A 26,110-nucleotide genomic window follows, 5' to 3' on the forward strand; every position below is an offset into this window, starting at 1 on the left:
ATCTGCTAAGAGAACAATCTTACATGTTCTCACTACCAAAAAAAAGAATAACTGTGAGGGAACAGATATGTTAATTAGCATGAGTGTGGCAATCGTTTAACAATGTATATACATACTAAACAGAGAAGGCAATGGCACCCCCCTCCAGTATTCTTGCCTGGCAAATCCCATGGACGGGGGAGCCTGGTGGGCTGCATGCAGTCCATGGGGTCGCTGAGGGTCGGACACGACTGAGCGACTTCACTTTCACTTTTCACTTTCACGCATTGGAGAAGGAAATAGCAACCCACTCCAGTGTTCTTACCTGGAGAATCCCAGGGACGGGGGAGCCTGGTGGGCTGCCGTCTATGGGGTCGCACAGAGTCGGACACGACTGAAGCAACTTAGCAGCAGCAGCAGCATACATACTAAAACCATACTGTGTACTATAAATACACATATTTTTTAATATCTCAATAAAGGTAGAAACAAAATCCTTATGGTTTTCAGATAAAAAGACAAAATATCTTAAAAGGGCAAGATATCAGACTTCCCAGGAGAAACATATAAGCAAGGCAATAATGGAACAGCATTTTTAAGAAATTTAAGGGAACAATGTGTCAACTAGGGATTTTATATTGAACAAATTAGCCCTTTAAATATCAAGGTTATAAAAAGTCTTAAACACGTATGAACTAGGGAAACACTGTGCCCACAAGCTCTTCTTGAGAATCTGCTTTTTGGGAAAGGCAATCTGCCATGAGCCCTGAGCATCCCTGAATATACCTGCCAAAAGAGCAAGGCCTGACTGCTTTTTACCCAGGTCATTTCTTAGGTTTGTGTTTGCACGGAGTAACCCCGAGGGATAAGGTAGTGTCTACCCTTAAAACAAAGAGCAAGTCTGCTTCTACTTACCATAAAAGCAATAGGTTCCCCAAGTTCCATGGTCCTCTCCTGTAACACAGACCACTACGTGCTGCCACCATCCATGAAACGGTAACCAGCTAGCTTATAAGTAGGGTAAAACCTCAGACCCTTCACGGTTCCTAACACTACAAGAGGGTAAATTTCATTCAACTAAAAGATAACAGAAAACTTCGGGAGAAAGACTGACAGTAAACATTTGATATTTTAAAGCGTGAACTAAAACAAAGATCAGGACGGGGCGGCGGGCGGGGTGGGGGCGGGGCGGCAGGGAGAGACTATGTAAATGTTATCATCATTGTGCTCGGTCGTGTCTGACTCTCTCTGGCCCCATGGATTGCAGCCCGCCGGGCTCCTAATGTTACAGGTTCTGACAAAGTGGAAATAATGCAAGTAAAAAAATGGGAGGGGAAGGGAGTGGGAAAAAAGAAGGTAGATAAGCTTACTGACTGCACAGGCAATAGGTGAGAGTCAAAACAAATCTTTAAAACCTGACAAACCAGACAGGAACAGGTTAAATAAGAATACAGAGAACTAAGGGCCTTTAGAAAGGTAAAAATACAAAGGTAACCATTAGAACAACTGCAAAACCTTCTAAATACCAAAATAAATATTTTAAAAAGCAAAGAAAACGTATCATGTAGATAAATGTAATAATAATAGTATATGGAGCAATTACAACAAAAATGCAACAAAGTAACACCGAACATGCCCTATGGATAACTGTAAATGTGTTTAATTCACCTACTAAAGGAAAGATTTTTCAAATTGGGTCACAAAACAAGATCCAACTCTATGCTATTACAAAAGTGATTCAGAAAGGCCATACATAAAAGACCTTTTTTTTTAAGTGCTAAAAGCTGTAACTCACAATGAAGTTACAACAGTTACAAACATATACTACCAAATAATAAAGCAACATGTTTGTTAAAGTAGAAGCTATAGAAGGCAGGAAAACTGGAAACACATTAATAAGTAGAGACTTTAACATTACCATTCAGTGCAAGATGGATCACTCAGACAAAACATAAGTGAGGATATAAAAGATTTAAAAAAATCTAGACCAAGCTTATAGATAAATATTGAATTTTATATGTTGACAGTAAACATGAAGTAGGATGTATGCATCCCTTCAAAACCAGCATACAAATATTCACAGCACTTTTATCCATCACCATCCCAAACTGGAAGCAATCAAGAGTCCTTCAATAGGTAAACAGATAAACAAACTGTACATTCTTACAGTGGAATACTATTCAGGAATAACAAAGAATGAACTTTCAAACCATGTGAAGAAATGGGTGAATCTCAAATGTAGACTACTAACTGAAAGAACACAGAGGGGTAGGAACTGTTATTAAAAGAAAAATACTAAAAAAAAAAAAAGAAAAATACTAGTGGGAAGATGTTCACTACGAAGAGGAAAAAATTCCTTTCCCAGGAAAGCTGTACAGACTATAAAAGTCAGACACACTACATCATACAGATATTCCAAAGTGTTCTTGCTTCCTTCATTAACACATTTTTTACCATTTAACTCCTAACACGGACTCACAAACCAAGGAATTCTTTTGCTAAACTTTCACTTTTTGGTTCAATGGAGTTAACTCGGTTACTAGATGGTATTTCCAGCTTTGCTGGACTAACTTTGCTTTTGAAGCTAAGAACATAAATGGAAGGTTTATTGACTTCAGACTCTCGCAAACCATCTGACCAGAGATCTTCTAAAATACTATTGTTTCCTCTAGCTTTTTAATTAACCAAATTAAGCTAATTTTTAATTTTAAAGGTACCTTGTGCCTATAATTAAGAAATATTTATAAGAGAATTTCTAGGGCAATGCAGAAGTTTCAGCTTTTCATTACCTAAAATATTAATGATCAAGTCATGAGACAGTGTGGAGAAGGCAATGGCACCCCACTCCAATACTCTTGACTGGAAAATCCCATGGACGGAGGAGCCTGTAAGCTGCAGTCCATGGGGTTGCGAAGAGTTAGACACGACTGAGCAACTTCACTTTCACTTTCCACTTTCATGCACTGGAGAAGGAAATGTTCACTCCAGTGTTCTTGCCTTGAAGAACCCCAGGGACGGGGGAGCCTGGTGGGCTGCCGTCTATGGGGTTGCACAGTCGGACACGACTTAAGTGACTTAGCAGCAGCAGCATGAGACAGTGATAGAAAAACATCCACTTCTCTTTTCTCTTGTTAACTCGCTCATTCCTCAGTTTCAGCTATTGACTCATTACTGTCTATTTTTATTAGACGTCCTCCAGGAGTCCTTTAGGGCAGTGTATCTCCTTACTAATACAAGGGTGCCATCTAGTGATGATCATGGGTAAATGCCATAGAATGTGAGTGTCCTCCCGATTCTAATTCCACTCTCTGATGGGGCTTTCAAAATGCATTGAGAAAGCAAAATAAACAAATAGGACCTAATTAAACATAAAGCCTCTTGAACAGCAAAGGAAACCATTAACAAAAAGAAAGCAGAACTTACTGAATTGGAAAAAATATTTGCAAATGATATAACTGATAAGGGGTTCATGTCCAAAATAGACAAACAGTTCATACAACTCAACATCAAAAAAAAAAAAAAACCTAAACAACTTGATTAAAAAGTGAGCAGAACTCAACAGACATTTTCCCAAAGAGGACATGCAAATGGCCAACAGACACATGGAAAGATGTTCAACATTGCTAATCAAAGGGAAAATGCAAATCAAAATCACAATGAGGTATCACCTCAAGCCTGTCAGATAGCTATGATCACAAAGAATACAACAAATGTTGGTTAGGATGTGGAGAAAAGGGAACCTTTGTACACTGTTGGTGGGAATGTAAATTGGTGCAGCCACTGTGGAAAACAGTATGGAGGTTTCTTGTTAATACTAAAAATAGACTTACCATATGACTCAGCAATTCCACTCCTGGGTGTAAACCCAAACACTAATTTGAAAAGATACATACTCACCAATGTTCACAGCAGCATTATTTACAATTGCCATGACCTGGAAGCAACCTAAATGTCCCTCAGCAGATGAATAAAGATGTGCTATAGACATACAATGGAATACTACTCAGCCATAAATAAGAATCAAAATTTGCCATTTGCTGCAGCATGGTTGGTCTTGGAGGACATTATGCTAAGTAAAGTAAGTCAGAAAGAAAAAAACAAATACTGTATAAAATCACTTATATGTAGAATCAAAAATGAAACGAAGTGAATTTAACAAAAAAAGAAACAGACCCACATAAATAGAGAACAAACCAGTGGTTACCAGTGGGGAGAGAGAAACGAGGAAGGGCAGTATTGGGGTAGGGGGGTTAAGAGTTACAAACTACTCTGTATAAAATAAATAAGCTATATGGATATATTGTTCAGCATAGGGATTACAGCCAATATTTTATAATAACTATTAATGGAGTACAACCTTTAAAACTGTGAATCACTATATTGCACACCTGCAACTTTTAAATCAACTATACTTCAATTAAAAAAATGCACTGAGAGGGAAAATGTACTAAAACTACTATACTTAAACAAGTTTCCTAATATTCATATCATAGGTATATTTAAACGGGGTTTTCCAGGTGGCGCTAGTGGTAAAGAAGCCACCTGCCAATGAAAGAGACCTAAGAGATGTGGGTTCAATCCCTGGGTTGGGAAGATCCCCTGGAGGAGGGCATGGCAACCCACTCCAGTTTTCTTGCCTGGAGAATCCCATGGACAGAGGAGCCTGGTGGGCTACAGTCAATAGGGCCACAAAGAGTCAGAAGCAACTTAGCACACAAACACACAGGTATATTTAAACATCTAGTGTAGCCTCCTTTTGGAGAAGGAAATGGCAACCCACTCCAGTATTCTTGCCTGGAGATTTCCAAGGACAGAGGAGCCTGGCAGGCCATGGTCCACAGGGTCTCGGAGAGTCAGATACCACTGAAGTGACTAAGCACACTCGCAGCCTCCTTTTATATCACTGCTCAGATAACTGACCTACATCTCTAGAGCTACTTCATAGTTTCACAGCATTTCAGATCGTCCAGCTGAAAGGAATGTTAAGAGATTATCTATTATCTAGTCCAACTCCTAGTTCTTCAGATGTGAAAACTAACACCTAGGGGGAGGATGGCTGACTTATCACACAGCTAGTGATATTTCCAGTGGGGTTGGTTTGCCTTAGCTTGATTCCTGATGGCCTGGAAAACAAGATAATATTACCTCATAGAGAAGAGATTTTAAATATCTCAATAACAGCTTTCGATTCAAACCAAACCCAAAGCTGTTCCTATAAAGATGGCAAAGGGTAAAACTCCTTGATCTAGGCTGTCTTCATGGCTTTCCCTTCTGAACTCCAAGTGAACACAGAAACTCTCAGGGATTACATTTTGCCCACTAATAATCAATGGAGAAGCCACTACAGCTTACTGAGTGCTTGCTAGGTGCCAGGAGGCTCTCTGATCCTGAGAGCTACCTCTCCTTTTGTTACCGGGAGCTGACATGGGGTCACATGGACCTTGCTGGCTCTCTTCCCTCCTGTTCTCACTGGCTCAACCCTGGGACCCGCTGAGTTCTGGTTAAGCCCAGTGTGCATGAGCTCTGGGTAAGTCTCCCACCTCCCCTGCTCAGGCACTCTGGGCTCCTGATGAGCATGCCCTATTTCTACCTTCATCTCAGTACATTCACACAGAGCTGGGAACAACTTAGGGAGCTGTGTGTTCCAGGCAAAGGACATTTTATGTACAAAATTATGGAGTGTGAAAATGCAAAGTTTATTCAGAGAACAGTGAAACTCTGGGCATCCAGGAGCAGAAGATGCAGGTGCTAAAACTATCTTTCTTTCCTCTTCTCTCTCTGTCTAGAGAGGAGGAGGCAAAATGTGATCAGGAGGCAACAGACTAATCAAAGTACCAAAGCAGAGGGAGACTAAGCTAGGCTGGTCTGAATGGCTTGAGTGATCTGGGAAAGATTATGGTTTGAACATGGCCGTGGTGGAGTTCTGGTGTGAGGATGCTGGGAAATGACTATGCTCGTTAATAAACGACAAAGAAAGAACTGCAAGGAGCTGACCAGGCCTCTAACCTCCCCACTGCACCCAGACAGCCCTCCAGGCAATGGACTCAGGCTGGCCTGCTGGGAAAGGTCAAGTCCGTTTCCCCACCTCAAAGGGCTTCTCCTTCCCCTGCGAGTACCACCACTAAGCATGCCCCCAGGCAGAAAGCAGCTTCTGAATGGAAACCTGAACCATCTTTTATTCCCCCAGCCAGGAAAATGCGCTTGGGAAAACGGGTCCCAGGGTGGAACACAGTAAGAACAGGGTGGCAGAGAGCCAGCAAGGTCCATGCGACCCCATGTCAGCTCCCAGCAACAAAACGGGAGACAGATCTCAGGATCAGACATTTGTATTTTGGGAATATGACTATTTTTATATTGTTTGTATTTCTGATACTCATTCCCTTTCTGTTCTTTCTCACTTTTGGTAAAGTTCATTTTTAAAATGTCAGCTAAGCTAAGAGGAACCAAGGAAAGCCGTTTTGTCTCTGTGCCCAGCCATACCTATGAGGGCTGGATGCGGGTGAAAGCAGAATTCCAGGTGAGCAGACCCGGGGGAATCACCCCTTCCCTCCACGATGCTTTCCTTTCAGAGTTCTCTTTTGCTGCACCGTGGAGGGTTCTGGGTCTGGCTTCTGTGATATTTGAGGGTTGTTCCTTCACAACACTGCGTTGGAAATGACTGATAAATGCTTGACCCTCTGGGGGGTGGGGCAGGGGGAGATGGGAGGTGTGCAGTTTGGAGAGGACTTAGTTCTCTGTCACTGGTGGGAGGGAAGAGATTTCTGGTGGGAGGAGATTGGGTCTTCTGGTACTTGTCTCTTCAGCAGCTGCCCCTTTCCTCCTTGGCATCATTTGTTACTTAATAAAATCAGTCTGAAGCCATATGCCACCTTTGTAAGGTAATACCAAATTTCTTAAAATTCACTTTTTAAAAATAAACAGAAGTGTCATCAGTTTGAGAGAGGTGTGCAAGCTGGAACATACAGCAAATATTTAAAACCACAAATCTGGCCTAGCTAAGTGAGGGCTTCTGTCCTTGTCTGTTGATGATATTAGAGTACTAATACTCAACTTCAGACACAATACCCTCTGGGCTATGACTGAGCTCCTGTTCTACAGTTTTTCAATCAAGAACTTCTAAAGTTATTTATACTGACAGTATAAGTTCCAACACTTATCAGAAAAGACTCTGATACTGGGAAAGATTGAAGGCAAGAAGAGAAGGGGATGAAAGAGGATGAGACGGTTGGATGTATCACTGACTCAATGGACATGAGTTTGAGCAAACTCTGGGAAATGGTGAAGGACAGGGAATCCTGGCGTGCTACAGTCCATGGGGTTGCAAAGTCAGACATGACTGAGCAACCGAAGAACAAGTTTCAACACAAAGATTCACCAAACGCACAATGTCACATCTTACCAGTGTCACCAGTTCCTATCCCTCTACCTCTAATTTCTATCCCAACAAAGTAAGGTAACCATACTCTGGAGTCAGCTGGGAACCACTCATATCCAATATGCCTCTTCCACAATCTAATCCGAGCAAAACACAGAAAAGCCGGTAACTTCTTTCAATATAAACTGTACCACATGATTAAGAAAACCACAACTCTTCTTTGTAGCCTTGTAAAAGATGTGTACCAACTGGGTTTAAAATCCTCATTTCCAGAAAGAAAAACACTGCACAAATAAAAGCACTACAAATCTTGAGCTGAGGGCTGCAACCACAGAATTTAAGAAATAACTATCCCAGAAAAAGACACGGTATGATCTCACTTGTATGTGAAATCCAGGGAAAAAACCCAAACTCGCAGATACAGAGAACAGACTGGCGGTTGCCAAAGGCAGGGCCTGGGACAGGGGGAATGAGTGGAGCTGGGCAAAAGGCACAAACTTCGAGCTATAACATACTTAAGTCCTGGGCGTATGAGGCATAGCATGGCCACCACAGTCAGTAACACTCTATCACATACTTGAAAGTTGCGAAGAGAGCAGACCTTAAAAGTCCTTATTACAAGAAAAATACTGTAAATATACGAGGTGATGGACGTTAACTAAACTTACTGTGGTGGTCATTTCACAACATATACATATATAAAATCATTATGTTGTATACCTGCAACTAGTACAGTGTTATATGTCAATTATACCTTAATTTAAAAAAATATGTCCTCAACATGTGTTTAAATAGGCTATCATTTGCTCCTCACCAAAAGAAATCTTGCTCCTGCACTATCAGGATCTGGGACATAGAAACACATTTGGAAAGATAGAGGCTTGACTTTATCACAGAAATGAATCTCCCATGTGGAATTTTAGTTTACTGTTTCACTGTCAAAACTATGAACAGGCAACTCCAACCCATACTAAGAATAGGCCGCCCTTAAGTCCTCACTTACACAGAAACTGCAATTGAGGAAAAGTCAGAATATGGAAAAGTTATATTAATCTAAATATGGAACATTACATTAGGGACAGAATAAAACTTTTAATATTCTATGACATTAGTATTGTTAATAGCTGCCATTTTCTCATGCATGTTTTACAGGCATGTCCTATTTCATTTTCACAATAACCTTAGAGGTGGGTATTATTATCCTCCTTTTATTGATGAAGAAAGGAAGACACACAGAAGTTGTGACATCTTGAAAGTCACAGCTAGTAAGTAACCCAGGTCTGACTGAGGTCTAGATTTCTTATCAACAATATGCAAACTAAAGACATCGCAAGGCTCTAAAACAAGTTTCTAAAAGACCAAGCTGGTACAGTGAAGTTGCAGAAAGACACAGGAAAATAAACCATCATTTCAAAAGTAAACTCAAATCATGAGTAAAAAAATAATAATAATAATAAAGGACTGCCTTTAGGCCAATGCTAAAAACAGCCTATTTATGATTATTCTTATTGAATTTTTAAGGAACTGAAAACATTTTGAAACAAGTTTTGGAAAATGTCACCAGAATTTAGTAGCATTATGATCACCAAGTAGGATTAAGTTCACCGAGCTCCCATTAGGAGCCATAAACTGTTAAGCGCTAAGACACAGAAAACAGGAAACAGTTCCCATTCTCAGAAACATTCAGTGATGTTGGTGAGAGATACAGGTACAGTGACAGAGCATAGTACATTGTGGAAAGTGCAATAAAAGAGTTGCAGGGTATTAGAGGAAAGTGAAGAATGGTATATAATCTAGCCAGTGGGTGGCAGGAGAGTTTACTAGGAGAAGTTGCCTGCTGCAGAGGGTGGGCTACTACTACAGGCAGAGCACAAAGCCTGGGCACAGAGCAGAGGTAAGAAAAGCGCAGTGGCATGGCTTATTGGGGGGTGTGTGGGGGGTGGGCCGGGTGTGGGATACCATGAGGTCAGGGTTGCTGAAGCATGGGGTGGGAGGCAGGGACACAGGTAAGGCTAGGGAGGAGGGCAGGGTCCAAATCATGAAGAAGTTTAAACCAGTGAAGGGTTTTAGGCACACAAGCGACATGCTCAGAATTATCTTTTAACTAAATCCCTTGAGAGATGTAAGCAGACTTGAAGCCACACAGCCATAAGTTCAACTTCTAGCTGTAGGGCTTATTAGCTACATGAACCTTGGAGAGATATAAAACCTTCTACGCCTCAGTCTTGTCAACTGTAAATTGGGAAGTAAACAAATAATAAATGTAAAGCACTGGGACACAGTAAACACTTATTATATTATTAATAATATTAATATTAATCGCTGTTATTATTACTAATATTAATATCATAAGCCTACAAGTTCAGGGAGATCCATATGGAAATCCAGATAAGACATACTCAGGTCCTGAATAGGACTGGAAAAAACAGGAGACTCAGAACTATTTAGAAAACAGAACTGAGCAAACCTGATGACCACCTGGCTATGGAAGTGTGGGTAACGGAGAGGGTGCAGCATTGATGAGCCTGGTCAAAGGGATGCAGAGGAATTATACAGGAACAAGCGGGGAAGGAAGGGTCAAAGGTGAGGTTAACAATTATTTTCAGGATGGAACATTCTTGTGAGATGAGATGGAAAAGGCAGATGACAAAGGGTGATGATCCAAGAGACAGACTCACTGATAGAACAAGGTTCTTGAGAAAATAAGAAGGAATTTTAAAGTATCTCCTGTGTGTCATGCACCACACGAAGACCTAGGGACACGGGTCAATGAACCGTCAGCGCAGAGTGTGACATAGATGCTAGTCCTCGGAGTGCATCCCATTACAGAAGCGCCGAGGGGGGCCATCTGACTGTGGGCCTCCTGAGCCCAAGTCTGTGCCTATTTACCTCCCTACTCCCACTACCCATCAGTGTCTTGCCCCATCTGGGAGGCATTCAATCAAGTTCCTGGTGTGAATGAATAAATATACTTGCCCAAAATCTTATTTCTAGGAGTAGAAATTTTATAAAGAGGCCTGAGAATATATTATAAGAGAGACGCAAGAGATTTGGGTATTAAAATACAGTTAAATAATAATTAAAATACTAAAATATGCAAAATACACATCTAAGAGCTTTACACAGAGGCAGCTGAAGGTTAAGAGAGTTGGGGAACAGGGCTGAGTCACGTGGAGAGGGCTGAAGTGGTTCCAGAACTCTGTCTGGCTGAATATAATCCCCAATCTGCAAATTTAAGCATTTAAGAAGGGACACATTTTTCGTCTCAAAACTATAGATAAAGGACTAAAAAGAGAACGTACCAAAGACTATACACCAGCTGAAACCCAATCATCATAAAATAGTCAGGCAGGTGGGCTCTGGCTTAGACTGGCCAGGTCCCAAGTGAGGCTGTACCATTTAGTGACCATGTGACCTGGTCCAGGTCCCTTAACTTCTCTGGTAAAGCTCAGACCATTTGAAAATAAATGAGTCTCCAAGCTCCTTTCAAATCTCTTGCTTAAAGGTGCTAAAGCAGCCTTTCTTAACCTTCTGAATCACATACTCACTCTGAGAATCTATGAAAGCTATGAATGCTACATACCTTCCCAAATAAACATAGACACCTTCATACAATATTCTGCAAATCATTTCAGAAACTCCTGATTGCAGACCTCCTTCTAGTGAGAAAATAACTGAGGTGCAATTCTTTATAAAGAAGATATCTGTCTTCTTTAAAAGTAATGGAGTCCAGGTATCAGAGTGATCCCTTTACGGCCCACGGTGGAGAGCTTGCTCGGTTTCCACCTAAACTGTAAGTCTCCTCATCTCTGAATTCCTCAGAGCCCCAAATATAATAAATGCCCATTTCATTTATCAATTATGTTGACCAGGGCCCTAATGGTTTGAGTGCACAGTTTTGGAGTTTTCAGACCTTTGGTGCTTCTCAATGAGTTATCAACTTTGAATCCTCCCTTGGAGTAAGAAATCCAAATATACAGACAGCAACCACCATGGGCTTACTCCACAGGGTCTATCAACTTTCCAAAATTGATTTCTGCTGAGAGGAGTCTAGCCACGCGAGACTAGAAGCTTTGCCTCAGTTCTACAGCAGAATTTGATAACCTTCCCCATTCTCCCAAAGGGAAACACACTGCATCTGCTTTTAGTAAAAATCCTTCACATTTGTATAACCCTTTGTACTTTCCAATCCCTCTCACATACATTAAATATTCATCTATGAGGTAGGCAATATACACAGTACTCCATTTTAAGAGATAAGGCAGAGAACATAACATTTAAGTAATCAAAGAGGGCTTTCAACAAAGTCTAGCACTCCAAGTCACATGGTTATAAATATGTTAGTGTTTCTCTATTTATCCTTTATTCAGAAGGTAGGAGAAACCTTTTTAAAATGACACAGAAAAATAGCCATGGCATTTAATAAAATGTTCAATGAACATCTAAATAGTACCTATGACTTTAGAAGCCAAGAGCCTAAGCAATTTTATAAATAATCATTCAAGTTTAGTTTTTTTTAATGTTCAGTAAGAATCTAATCAACCTATCATTTATGACTTTAAAAAAAAAAGCAGAATTCACAGTATCTAAGTAGCAGGTGGGGGGGTTCTATACTTACCTATTGCACAGTGTAAAATCTGGAGAGAAAAAAGGGGGGAAAGAGAATTAGTAAAGAATATTATATTAATAGCTTTATTTCATACAAATTAGCCTTCACTCAGAATAGAGCAGTGTCTGCCAGCAGTATTGAATTTTAAAAATGAACATTCTATTTTTAAACTTCATTACAGGGTATTTAACAAAATGCAAATTCTTATTCAGTTTTTTGTTCATTTTTAGTTTATTTATCTGTGGAGGATTTGCTAGGGAGTACACCTCACCCTATAGCTTAGCAGATGGCAGTGACTTCTTTTGTAAGACAGAAACTAGCAAGAGCAGTAGTGTCCAAGTCCCCTGAGCCACACTGTACGGAACTGTCACAGACTGTGGAGCACAGAATCAGAAGACACCTTCCTTGCCTGGCAGGCCCTTCAGCACAGACATTCATTCTACAAAGCTCCACCCTTGGGCCCCATCTAATCTCTAATCCCAGATTTCTTTGAACTCCAGCCCCACATTCCTTTGGACATCTAAAGCTAGACTGGCACGCTTCAACAGATAGTTCACCCTCTCTTTCTTTCATACCTACCTGCCTCTTCACCAACCTCCCACTCTCAATTCAACTGCTCTTTCCTTTCCCTCACCCCCAAATCAAGCAAGTTTCCGAGTCCTGCCAATGCTTCTGGCACATCTTCCCCAGTTTTTTATTTCCAGTGCATAGACGAGTCTGCTATCTCCTCTCTACCTCAATGGCCATCTAACCAGCCAATTAGGTTTTTCCAAATCCCCTTCTAATTCATCCTGTATCTAGCACCTTAACCTGGGTGGTAATACTAAAGTAATTTGAAGCCATCTATAAGATTGATTTAATGACCAAAGTTTTTCTGGACAATAAGACTAACAACTATTGCAGTGCATTTTAGAATTAACATTTCTGTAGCTGTCATTGTGTTGTTTGAAACTATAATAACCCTGGCAGATGGGCAGGACATATACCTCTATTTCCAGATGAAAAAACAAAGACTTAGAAAAGTTGTCCAACTTAAACAAGGTAGTAAGTGATATTCAGGATCAAGAACCTAGACTTTATTTCTAGTCTACTGCATTTTCTATCATTTCACTGTACATTAGTTATATCTGAAAAAACTATAACTTGACAAGATTTAACTTTATCTACAACATGCCTAGTAAGATTCTGTACTCAAGTCTACTATTCTGCTAAGTCTTTTTTGAAGACAGTGGGGCAGAGGGTGGCTTGGGATTAAAAAAAAAAAATCAAGCTGCACAAATTTGTTGATAACTGATAAGAGAACAAAAGAATTACTAAACTTCAAATCTTACATTTTTCGAAAGAAAACACTACTAAGAACCTCAAATGTGTGAATATTACAAGATAAGCTGAACCTCCTGTTGCAAGATCAAGGAAAACTAAGCTACATGCTGATTAAAATGAAATGGAATGAAAGATGAGCAACCAGCATCCTTTGAGACGTGACAGATGATAATGCCTAGACAGAAAACCTACTCTATTCATGTATGTGGCAAGACAGCCAGGCTGCTGATTCACAACAGGGACCCTGCAGAAAAGGACATATAACCCTTAAGGCCACTCATATCTTCTTTGTGTGACACAACAGATCTTAGTCACATGAGACCCAACCTCTCCCTTTTAATCACATATTTTATACTGCCTCCTTTATTATATAATTCAGAGATGGTATAACTCACCTATACAAAAATGAAAACAAATAAACAACATCCTAACTGACACGTAAATTAGGAATAAGAAGAAAGTTGTTTATTTAAAAAAACGTGTATTTCCACATATAAATGCTTGGGGACACAATGACATAATGAAGCACTCAGATACAGGTATCAACTTATGATTAATACGTTTGGATTTAAAAATAAGAGTATCAGAAAGCACTTTGGGCAAGAATAGGAAAATAACAGAGCAGAGGCACAGGCCAGCACTAGAACAGAAACAGTATTAAAACAATAATGAACATAGGGAAAGAATCTTAACTGAAGTTAGAATAATGACAGCAAGTAAATAACAAAGTAGAGGAAATGAGGAAGCATAAACATTATCACAAATCAAGTTAGGTCTTATTTATTTGTGTGATGTCAAAATAATCCCCTAGATAATGTCCCAGGATAGGGCAGTAAGAAAGTATCACCAAAAACGTATCCTTCTCACTTGAAATCCCATTGAGACATATAACCTGTGCCTAGTCTGTAAAAAGAACTTGGAGATGATATACTTTGAATGGTAAGACAAGGAAAAGAATATGGATTAGACAAAAAAAAAAACAAATGAAAATACCGAGATGATGTGATAACGTGGTTGTGTAATAGACTGGGAATACTTTTAGGATGAAAGTGATTCAAACAAAGGCAATATAAAATACTATTAAAGTAGTTATATTAAAGAAATTGAATGAGATTCCTACATTACATGTGTTGCCATTAACCTAAAGTCTGAACAGGAATCTCAAGTCTGTTTCATATTTTCAATCAGTTTCATGGCTTTTGCAGTTATAACACTATTGCACTGAAATCCTTTTCAACTAACTATGCCAGCTGAAAATGCTATAATGCTTACAGAACAGAATGTGCAGAGTGAACAAATTACTCAATTTTGAGATATCTTTATTTCAGTTAAGTTCCCTCTTCATTCCAACTGTGGTAGAACAGTAAAGATGATTCCCGTAAGATTCCTGTTCCTAAATTATCCAATCAAACACTAAACAAGGAACCACAGGGTAGGAATTTTGCAAATGTAGTTAGAAGTCTGAAGTCAATGGACTTTCAGGTACAGAGATTATATGGATAGGCCTGATCCAACCGGGCCAGTCTTTTAAAAGCAGTTTTCTCCGGCTGGTGGTAGAAGAGGAAGTCAAAGGTATTCAAGGAACAAGATATTCAGTATATTCCTGAATAGCCCATGGAATTCTCTAGGCCAGAACACTGGAGTGGGTAGCCTTTCCCTCCTCCAGGGAATCTTTCCATCCCAGGGATCGAACACAGGTTTCCTGCATTGCAGGCGGATTCTTTACCATCTGAGCCACAAGGGAAGCCCAAGAATATTGGAATGGGTAGCTTATCCCTTCTCCAGTGGATCTTCCCAACCCAGGAATCGAACTGGGGTCTCCTGCATTGCAGGTGAATTCTTTACCAACTGAGCTATTAGGGAAGCCTATCTCACATGAATGCTCACCAAACTGCATCCATTGTAAAGGAGACTCTTAATAAGAGTGAACAAAATGATATACATTATTAATATCAATTAGCCTCTTTTCCCAGCCACCCTAGTGTTTCCTCAATAGACTCATGAACAAATTGGCCATGGCAGCAAGAATGGAGGCTATGCATGGGCTCAGCAACATGAACTTCCTGTTAGCAAGGCAGACCTGGTTAACCCTACTGCTGAGTGCCTAATCTGCTAACAGCGGAGATCAACATTAAATGCCCTATAAAATACCATTTCCCAGGAGGATAGCATACACCCTGATGGTAGGTTGATTACATTGGACTTTGTCCATCAAGGAGGGAGCAGATATTTGTACTTACTGGAATAAACACATATTCTAGATATGGTTTGCCTTCTTTGACCACAATGGGTCTGCCAGCCTTACCATCTATACATTCACAGAGTGCCTTATCCACCATCATGGCATTCTAACAGTACTGTGTTTGGTCAAAGAACACACTTCACAGCAAAATAAATCCATACATCATTCAGTGGGCTCAGGCTCACTGAATCATCTGATCTTACCACACACCTCATCAACCAGAAATGCCTGGCTTAGCTGAAAGGAAGAATGCTTTACTGAAGACTAAGTTATAATGCCAATTGGGGAATCTTACCTTCAGATAATGGGGTTCTGCCTCACAGGACGCTGTCTACACTTTGAATCACAGATGCTGTATTCCTCACAACCGGATTACAAAGTTCCAAGAATCCAGAGGAGGAAGCAGGAGTGGCTACTCTCACTATTACCCCTGTTCACTCACCTGAAGAATTTTTGCTTTCCATTCTGGCAATGCTGAGCTCTACTGGTTTAAAAGATCTTAGTCTCCACAGGTTACTGGCTGCACCAGGTGACACAACAATGGTTCTACTGAACTGGAAGATTAGACTGCCCCCTGGCCATTTTGGGCTCCTTATTTATGCTACTGAACATAAACAAAAACAGGGTTTACTGATGGATGGAATGGTTGATCCTGATTGAGATCACGTTGCCATAGGGAATGGAGGCAAAGTAGACTATGTACAGAAGCCAGATATGAGGCACCTGTTAGCATTTCCAATAGTAAAGGTTAATGAAAAACTTACAGAAACCAAACAGAGGTAGAATGACTAAGGACTCGGACTCCTTGGGAATGAAGGTTTGGGTCATTCCACCCTTATTGCTGTAGTAGTACTGTTAGTTGCTCAATCGTGTCCGACTCTGCGATTCTACGGACTGTAGCCACCAGGCTCCTCTGTCCATGGGATTCTCCAGGCAAGAATACTGGAGTGGACTGCCATTCCCTTCTCCAGAGGATCTTCCCGACCCAGGGGTCAAACCCAGGTCTCCTGAGTTGCAGGCAGATTCTTTACCATTTGAGCTACAGGGAAGACTTGCAATCTGTACCACGGTCTAAAGCTATGCTGCCAATGCAGTAGAGCTTATTTCAGTTTAAATTATAAGGAAATAAAACTAGAAAGTCATTTTCTCAGTCTCACCTACCCCATGGACTCAACAGTAGCTAGTGTATTGGACAGATAGCACAGATTTGAAGTATTATCATTGCAAAAGTTCTTCTGGACAATGCCGGTCTAAAGAATTAATTTTATTTATTTATACATCAGTTAGAAACCCTTTGATGGGATTCTTTAAAAGTTCTATTATTTTGGTAAGTGTTTTCAAAATGTCTCCATCTGTAGGAAACTGCATGGTCTCTTATTCAGAGACCTAATGCATTCTCCTGGCTTCATAAGAATATTTTTATTTTTCAAAGTCTAAGGTTCCAAGTTGTTTTACTATTACATCTGAAGATTTTCTCTTTTCTGTTAGAAATCACTTATATTCATTTTAAGTTTAAAAATTTAACAAGCAGGTCCTCAGGAAGGGAAGAGTTTTTCCCTTGAAAAACAGCTCCTATGTATTACTCCACACACTCTCAATAATCACACTGAGAGGGGCTTTCACTTCCAAATAATTTTCTAGAATTTTTCCTGATTATTTTTGAATTATACTTTCCAATCTTTTCTATTTCTGGTAGCCATATATCTTGACAGGTTCGATACTCTCAATCTCTTTTCTAGATATCTTGGTTCTACTACACTATTAGTCTGTTAAGTTCCACTACTTTCCTGTATGCTTTTTCTGTGGTACTGATAATCATTTACATATTAGCTAGTCCACCAAAGGTCTCTGCTCTGTAATCTATTTTATCTGAGACCATAACCAGGAACTCCTGCCTTTCTTGAATCTTCAGTACATATTACATACTTTTCTGCACTGCACACTCCTTCCTGTCCTGAACTGCAACCATTGATATTTTCAGTTCTCTTTATTTAAAAAAAAAAAAATCAGCATGCTCTTTTTTACAGCCATTACCTGTCTTCTCTGAATACCATATCAATTTGCTTCTATTTGCTTGAGTTGTTAAGCAGTGAGGCCTGTGTGGGCGGACTCCTGTTTCCCACAGTCTCCCTCTTCCCTTCTGATGTTGTGACACTTATTAATTATACCCAAGTTCTGTTCCCCTCTGGTTTTCAGTTTCTGAAGCTGGTTTGTCTGGTTTCTTGTCATTCCCGTTTGTGTCAGGTAGCTCCACTATGACTTGCTCTGCTTGCTCTTCAGAAGACTCAGAGGTCTGGTGTCTCAAAACAAGGGCTCAGAAAAAAGGAGTCTAAAATGTGCATATAGCTTGTTTCAGAAGTTCCTTTTAAAAATCATTATTGAGAAATCAGCATGTTTCCACAAAGAAGAAAAACATTACAGGTGATGGTTAGGTACCCAGATGAGTTCAGAAAAGCAAACTTAACAGATAATGTGCCTAAAATGTATGACTGTATTAGTAACATCACAGAAACCAATCACCTAATATTTCTGTGGAAAAAAAAAAAACTCACTCAGTAGTTGAGGTAAAAAGACAAAAACGCAGGAGGGAGACAAGATTGGAGCCCTCTTCCTAAGGATACTACAAGTTCTTAAGAATTTTCTGTATTTTAGAGAAATATCCAAATCAGTTTCCTGTTTCATCAAAGGATCTGAGGAGAGTTGTGAGGTGAGGTATAAGAGTCAGAGCAGAATACAGAGATGGGACTTAGAAAACAACAAAACTGTCTTCTTTCCTTCCCCAGAACCAACCAGTTTGGCCATTTCAGACCCAACCCTAAATCAACTCAAGAGAAAAGATAACAAATGAAACTTTTTTCTTTCTTTTTTTTTTTGGTAGCTAAGAGGGTTCCAAGCATTAGAGGGATCTGGAAGACAATAAGAAGGAAAAGGGGTGCCTGTGGTCCATTAGACAGTCCAAGATGGACAGTGGCTGGTAAATGGTGTATGTACTGATGGACATGTGTGGAAGATGGTCTATTTAGCAAAAACAATGAATGTCTCTGCAGAGCAGTCCTTAACTTATTGAAATCCTCACTGTCAATCACAGAGGCACATCCAATTACAAGTACCTGAAAGTGTCTTTGTGGTAATTACAGTCTTACGTTAACTAAATATATTTAGAAATCCAAATTCTGTTAGAAATAAGTTTAAAGTGCCATAATGTAGGATCAATCTACCAATTTCTAATTTTAACCCAGTTCTCAACAGGAAAGAGAGTCCTTCCTTATCCAGGACTATCATGGACACCTCAGAAAAGAATAAAGTAAAAAGAAAATTTATCCATAGGTCATTATAGATGAATGGTATTTTAAAAACTGAGATATAATTCACATATCACAAAATTCACTTAGAGTATACAATTCAGTGATTTTCAGTTATGTTTCTAAGGTTGTACAACCATACCACCATTTAATTCAAGAACATTTTCATCACCTTAAAAAGAAATCCTGTACCCATAAGCAGTCACAGCCCTTGGCAACCATTAATTCACTTTCTGTCTCTTTGAATTTGCCTATTCTGGATATTTCATATAAATGGAATCAAACACATAGCCTTTTGTTTCTAGCTTCTTTCACAAAGCATGTTTTCAAGATTCATCCATGTTGTAACAAGTACCAGTAATTCATTCACTTTACAGTATGGAGATACCATCTTTTATTTATCTATGAATGGCATTTAAAAAATATACTTTTGTTACCTATGTTAATTAACTCCCAGGATTACTCCAGATTCAACTCAAGAAACAATGTATTTATTCACACACTGATCTCTTGGCTCACAAAGTTATCAGCATTTTACTTTCTATCAACTTATAAATCATCTCATATCTCATTATCTTCACTGTACTGTGTCTCATGACTTTGGTACACACTTTCTTGGGCTTGCTGCCTAAAGCCACTTTTCTAGAGACTGTCCCTTCCCTCCAACTTCTATATGGTTAATGTGATCCTGCTCTTGTCTATAGGTGACTGGACCAGAAGTAAGTACCTAATTTAAGCTGGACAATTAGGCTCTTCACTCGGAATATGGAAATGCAAATAAGATTGCTTTTAATTAGCTGCTCTCTTGATTGCAGAAACTACAATCTCAGGAGTTTTCTGTTACCATGGTCTGCCACATAGACTAAGAAACCAAAAAAAAAAAACAAAAACCAGTCTGCAGGAAGAGAAGACTCAGAGAAAGAGAGAGAACATGGTAAAGAAACACAGCAAGAACTCCTGGGTCCCCAGTGGTGCTCCAGTCCCTGATTTCAGGCCATTACTAGGTCCCAGATGCAGCCCCACCACTGGGGTCCATGGGACATACTATACATTTATAACAAATTCCCCTTATTACAGATGAAGTCAGTCAAGGAGGTTTCTATAATCTCTAGCCAACGGTCCTAACATAATTATCTACTCAATAAAATTTAATATCTTTATCAGCAAGGGTTCAGTCTCCATGGTACCCATCACAGTGACTCAAGCACATACTTATTTAACTATCACCTGTGGAATATTTTGGAAAACTATCTATAAAAATTACTCAAGACATTCTTGTATGAGTATGTGGGAAAAAAAATTAGGATTTCTATTTTATTAAAAAGCTACATTATTGTTTCACAAACTCAATATATCTTGTACATATTTTGCAAAACTTCATTTAATTTCCTCAGAAAGTCTTCCTGTATTACATTACTACATGTCCATTTACACATGCTTAGTAAATGTTTTTAAATTTTTTAAAAAGCAAAGTGTTATATTTTCCTGAGAAGATTTGAAGTTTCTTGAGAACAAGTAAAGTCTATTTTCTCTGAAAGCAAACTCTCATAGAACCTACTAAGGAATAATCATACAAATTATAATTCAGAATATTCTTACAGAGGTACAAGTGAGTGGCTGACCTCCCTGGACACATTTGTTCCTCCTATAAACAGGGTTTATTATTAAACACTAATAATTCACAAAAGGACAACTTATCTGTAACTAAACAATACTAAGCACATGTAATTATCATACCATCTAGGCTGGGTAGGCAAGAAAACATTCCTTAATGGACAGCTCAGGAAACGCTGTTCTAGCAAGCCTGATCTCTTCTCCCCAGTTGAGGCGGTCCCTTCCCACCGCTGCCATCTACAAAGCTAATACACTGCACATTGCAGGGAGTCTTCATTCATTTTGCAGAGTACCTTTTCCAGAATCAAATCCAGGATTTGTCACCAAATTGGTTTTTACTGGGGATAATAGAGATAAAACCAAAACTCCAAAGTATTTTCTTAAATCCCTATTAAAAATTCTATAAGGATAAATGGGCTAATCCCTCCCAGGCTAAGATTTGGTTCCTAAGTGGATTTTTGTATCACACTATTTAAGGTCACTACTTTCCCTAAGATATTCTTAAATTTTAAAAATTATACCTTTAATATTACCAAGTCTTACATAGACAGAATCCCCTTTAAATTATTACATTATTCCAATGGGGTACAACTTCTTAGTGTATCAAGCACTGAGGCAGTTTCTAATGGTCTTGATTCCAAATTCGCTTCTCTGTAGCTTTAGAGAACTGTGTGGGCCAAAGGTCTGGGAGACAAGTTCTACTTATTTACTACTGCCTCTTTCCAAAAGAATTTCAGCCTCCAAGTTTAAAATATGGCCTAAACTATTTGCTAAAATTTCCTTAAACTATTAGGGTAGAAAGGAACTTTACAAATCTACTTCCACCTAATTATTCTACAAATGAGAAAAAGAGGCAGACAAGAGATAAATGACACACCCAAATTCACAAAGTAAGTTAGTAAAACTAGCATGCTTAGAATAAGGCACTCAAGCTCCGGCTGGAGGCTCTCTACATCGTACTATCTACCTTAAATGTATAAGGAAGGACAGTATCAAAATCTCTCTGCTTTCTGAGAGAAAAAAAAACAAAAACTGTTAACTTTCTGCTTTCAAAAATTAGGGGAGAGGTGGAAGTAACACATTTTATTTCATAGAGATAAATGGTCTTTTCTTAAATATCCTTCCAAACATCATGATGGGCTTGGCCTAGAGGCTAAGTGAAATGAAACTGAATACCAGATCTGCTCTGCAACCTGAAAAATTTTCACCATAATGAACTATGACAGCTATTGTGTGTGCCCAAAGCTATCTCATCTTCCTTTTTCCATTAACAAAGTCTACAGTTTCTTGGCCAGAAGGATGTGCCCTAGATCTGACCAATCAAGTATCTCACATCACTGGCAAGAGTAATTGTTCTAAGTAAGGCCAACCAGAATCCTTCCCTGATGCTAAGAAAACTAAGCTCTCTCCCACCATGTGGCGAAGGCAATGTGCAGGAGAGCCTAAGACCAATATTCAAAGAGAAACAGGGAAGCAGAGATGAGAGATGGAAAGAGAGTCTGCAACATCAAATCCTTGGTTCTCATTCCTCATTCCTGAGCTGGTTCCTTTGATTTTGTAAGCTAACCCTATATCTTTACCAACTATGGAAGCCAATAAATTTCCTTTTGCTTAAAATAATTTGAATTGGGCTTCTGTCACTTGCCACTCAAAAATCCTAACGTACTTAACCCAGAAGACAGGAATGGATATATACATTATCCTTAATACAGGGAAATTAGTAAACTATTCTTTAAAAAATTTTTTGGAGGCTTCTAGACAGTCTCTACTATTTTTTATATCTATCACTCCTGACATCCTACACTTACCAACTTCACTGTGCCCATTATATGCCAGGCCCCAAGAGTATCCGAGTTTGCTAGCAGTTCCCTAGAATGTTCCTGGAACTTTTTTAATCCTAATATAAGTTTGTTTAATTTGATTTCCAATAGAAGTTGAATGTAAAACACATTCCAGGTAATGCAAGTTAAACGAGATCTACTTTACCTGGTCAAAGAGATAAATCAGACATCAACATTATACATAGCATACTATGAGGCAAGTTTTTAACATTTAAAGCAAATCCAACAGAAACATGGCTACTTCAGTATTATTTAGTAGCTTGTTTTTAATTTTACAATAGAAATCAACAGCAACAAATCTCAGGACCCACCTCCAATAAGGCTCCAGTTTGGAAGAATTTCAAAGGCTTTTCAATGGAATAATAAAGGCTATGATAGCTACCCTTAGCCAGGTATGCTCTGACCAGACCAACTGCTATAACGAGCCACCTAAGAAAAAGAGAGCAATCAGGAAAAAAAAAAAAGTTAAGTAGGATTATAATAGAAAGACATGGCAATGACAGATACTGCCAAAGGTGACCTCAAGAATCTGTCCTGGATTTATGGATTATCACCCTCAAATGCCAAGCTGTATGTAATGCACAGAAATGCTGCACCATCAGCAACATCCTACCAAGAGTGCTTTTGTAAAAGCACAGTGGCACCTCACCCATCTGGAGCTCGGCTTTTTGGCAACCTTGCCTATTGAGAACAAGGCCAAAAGGAAGGGAATAAGCTAAATTGGTCCTTGAGCGGCTATATTAGGTGCCAGAAAGTACAAGACAAAAGAAACTATTACAGGAAAATTTAATGCCCTGTGCAGTTAAAGGGTCTGTAATAATAACAGGGTGAAGATAAGATGTTTTAAACTATATATGTAAGTATCTTACTGGTACCTTAAAAGCCGTTCTTTTAAAACACTACAAATGACATGAATAAATAGCTTTTTTTTTTTTTTTTTAGAATAAAAGGCTTTTAAGCTGAGAGTCTCAAAATCAATTCAGTAAAGAAAGTCAGATCAATACAAAATGCAAAAGGGAAGCATTTAGGCATATGGCTCTGAACACACATTTGTTCTACTCTCCTCCAAAATAAATTTCTCAGATCTTGTAGCTTTTTATTTGTTAAGTTCCATACTGAAATGTTGTACACCTTTATTAAAGTATGTCTCCTTGAAGGTGCTAACAGACTTATTTATGTGTACAATCTTAACTAGGCAATGGGGAATGTGGTCTGTTATTTCTAGAAACTATCATGCAAAGACATCAAACAAGAGTTTGTAAAAAAAAAAAAAGAAAGAAATTAATTCCTTAATGGTGTTACTGGTTCAGTATTGGTGGTGGTGGTTTAGTTGCTAAGTCGTGTCTCTCGCGATCCCATGGACTGCAGCCTGCCAGGCTCCTCTGTCCACGGGATGCTCCAGGCAAGAATACTGGAGTGGGTAGTCATTTCCTGCTCCAGAGGATCTTCCGGACCCAGGAATCAAACCGGGTCTCCTGCATTGCAGGTAGATTCTTTACCAATTAGTGGCCTAGAAAAAACCTTACTTTACTCTCATACCCCCAACTTGTCTTTCTGGTTTAAGATACCATTTCTTACCCACCACCCTATTCTCTATGTTAATGGTTTAAAAATACTCTTTTCACCTTCCCCAATGTATCTTAAAAATCTATCTTCAGTACAATGCCCTTACTAAGATGACAAGAATTTTTATATATAAACACACACATAACACTCCTGAATATTCTTTTAAAAACACTGTGACCATTTATGTGATAAAGTAAGCTTGCATGCGATATTTCTTCATTAGTCTTTGAGTCAAGAGACATGGGTTCTAGACCCAGAACTACTACTAACAAGTTCTGTGACTTCAAACAAGATAAGCAAGTCACAACTTCTCTGAGCCTAGGTTTCAATACTATTTCTAGCAATAGTCATAAAGCCCCTATGATCTTCTCAAGATACGTTTTGTGCATGTGTGTGTGTGAAAAAGCAAGGTGCTGAAATGCTAATAGATTAGAATTTGTATTTTTAAAAAGGGGTGGGGTATGATTATACAATTTGCTAGTATCAGTATCTTAAAAGACAGACAAAATTAACTGCCTTCTAGGGAGGAAACCTGTGTGAAAGGGAAGATAGGAGGGTAGATTCTCACTGTATGCCCTTGTATATATTTTCAATTTTGCATTTGGCCATTGTATTATCTAGTTTAAAAATAAATCAAACTAGATGTTCATTATACAGTTCTTTCAACTTTTCTGTATGTTTGAAAATTTTCAAAATAAAATGAAAAAAAATTTTTTACAAATGAATACAATTTAAAAATCTATATATTCGTCTGATCCTGTGATCAAAAATCAGGAGATGAAAGAATTGGAGAAACTTGGAGAGCGCCTAGCTCAACTCTTTAGTTTTTACAGATGAAAAAACGGAGGTCTAGAGAAATTAAATGATTTATCCAAGGTCACACAGCTAGTCAGTGTCATAACTAGAACTCAAAACTCGCTGTGACAAGGGATGGACTGAAATAAGAAACAAGAGAGGGTAAAATCTGTTTCCAGGGTCTATTCCCCTCCTCCCCAGTAACTCTGCCTTCCATCTCTAGAGTCCTCCCTGCTCCAACCCATCCTATAAAGTCTGCGGCTGCTGCTGCTTAGTCGCTTCAGTCGTGTCCTACTCTGTGCGACCCCATAGACGGCAGCCCAGCAGGCTCCCCCGTCCCTGGGATTCTCCAGGCAAGAACACTTGGAGTGGGTTGCCATTTCCTTCTCCAATGCATGAAAGTGAAAAGTGAAAGTGAAGTCGCTCAGTCGGGTTCGACTCCAGCGACCCCATGGACCTATAAAGTCTAAATTCACCTAAAGCACAGAACTGCTCATGTCACTGGGCAAAAACTTTGAACGCTCTGCCACCACCTTTCACATTAAAGCTCATCGTGGATTTTGAAAACAGCCGCGGAAACAAATGGTCACTCTGCAACCACAGCTCCCTCCATTCCCTTTAGAGGGAACAGCTCGCCATTCGTGACTTGCCGCCTGGGCTCTCCGCGCTGCAGGATCGCCCGGCACACCGCCCCCCAGACCTGGACGTGCGGCCAGCCCACCTGTCCTCCCAAGGCCCTCCGAACCACCACCTAGGCAGCCTTCCCCGAGCCCCCATGGAGCCTCGAAACTCCAGCTCCGGGCACACCCGGTGCCTGGGAACTTGCTCGGTCCCCGGCCCGGGCGAGAGTCCTGGGTAGGCACAGGGGAGGAGGATCCAGCCTCGGTTGCCCTCAGCGCCCAAGTCCCGGGGCCCGGACTCCCGCCGCCGGGGGCTGCGCTGCGCGTGGCGGGCCGAGCCGGGCCGCTCCTCCGGCCGCAGAACCCCCTCCCCGGCCAGGCTCTCCCCCGCCTTCAAAAACCCCAGTCTCACCCCGCGGTCATCACCACATTGTAGATGACCAGGTATGCCGTGGCCAGAGGCCCTGGGCCCTTCTTCCTCCGCGAGCTGCTGGCTTCGCCGGCCCCGGCACGGCCCCCGCCGCCCCCATTCCCCTTCGACGCCGCAGTCGCCGCCGCTGCCGCCATGTCAAGTGCCGGGCATCCACTCTCCTCGCGTAAGCCCCACCGCCCCGACTGGCCACAGCGAGAGGGCGGGGGGAAGAACGCGGGAGAGGCGGAGCGGAGGCCGCGGGGCGGAGCCAGGGACAACGCCCACGGCGGCCGCCATCTTGGAGGAGGGCAAAGACGCTCCCGGCGCTTTCCGCCCCTCCGCGAGCCTCCGTCGCCACCGCCATCTTGGAACGGAGTAATCACCGCCGCTTTTGCCCTCCCGAGAATAACCTCCCGCGCCATCTTGATTAGG

At 40.2% G+C, this 26,110-nt stretch overlaps 1 protein-coding gene across 1 annotated transcript in view; it reads right to left on the reverse strand.

Annotated features, from left to right (window-relative positions):
* HACD2 (3-hydroxyacyl-CoA dehydratase 2) overlaps positions 1-25,888 on the reverse strand; it is an 89,378-nt gene extending 63,490 nt beyond the window's left edge. The window contains exons 1-3 of the mRNA XM_061408003.1: positions 25,679-25,888; positions 22,597-22,714; positions 11,973-11,991 (exon numbers count right to left, since the gene is read on the reverse strand). Of these exons, the coding sequence (XP_061263987.1) occupies positions 11,973-11,991; positions 22,597-22,714; positions 25,679-25,833 (292 nt within the window). The 5' untranslated portion in view covers positions 25,834-25,888. The remainder of the gene's footprint in view (positions 1-11,972; positions 11,992-22,596; positions 22,715-25,678) is intronic.
* Between the last annotated feature and the right edge of the window lie 222 nt (positions 25,889-26,110).

Source organism: Bos javanicus, chromosome 1, assembly GCF_032452875.1.
Source record: "Bos javanicus breed banteng chromosome 1, ARS-OSU_banteng_1.0, whole genome shotgun sequence".
Classification (NCBI taxonomy): domain Eukaryota; kingdom Metazoa; phylum Chordata; class Mammalia; order Artiodactyla; family Bovidae; genus Bos; species Bos javanicus.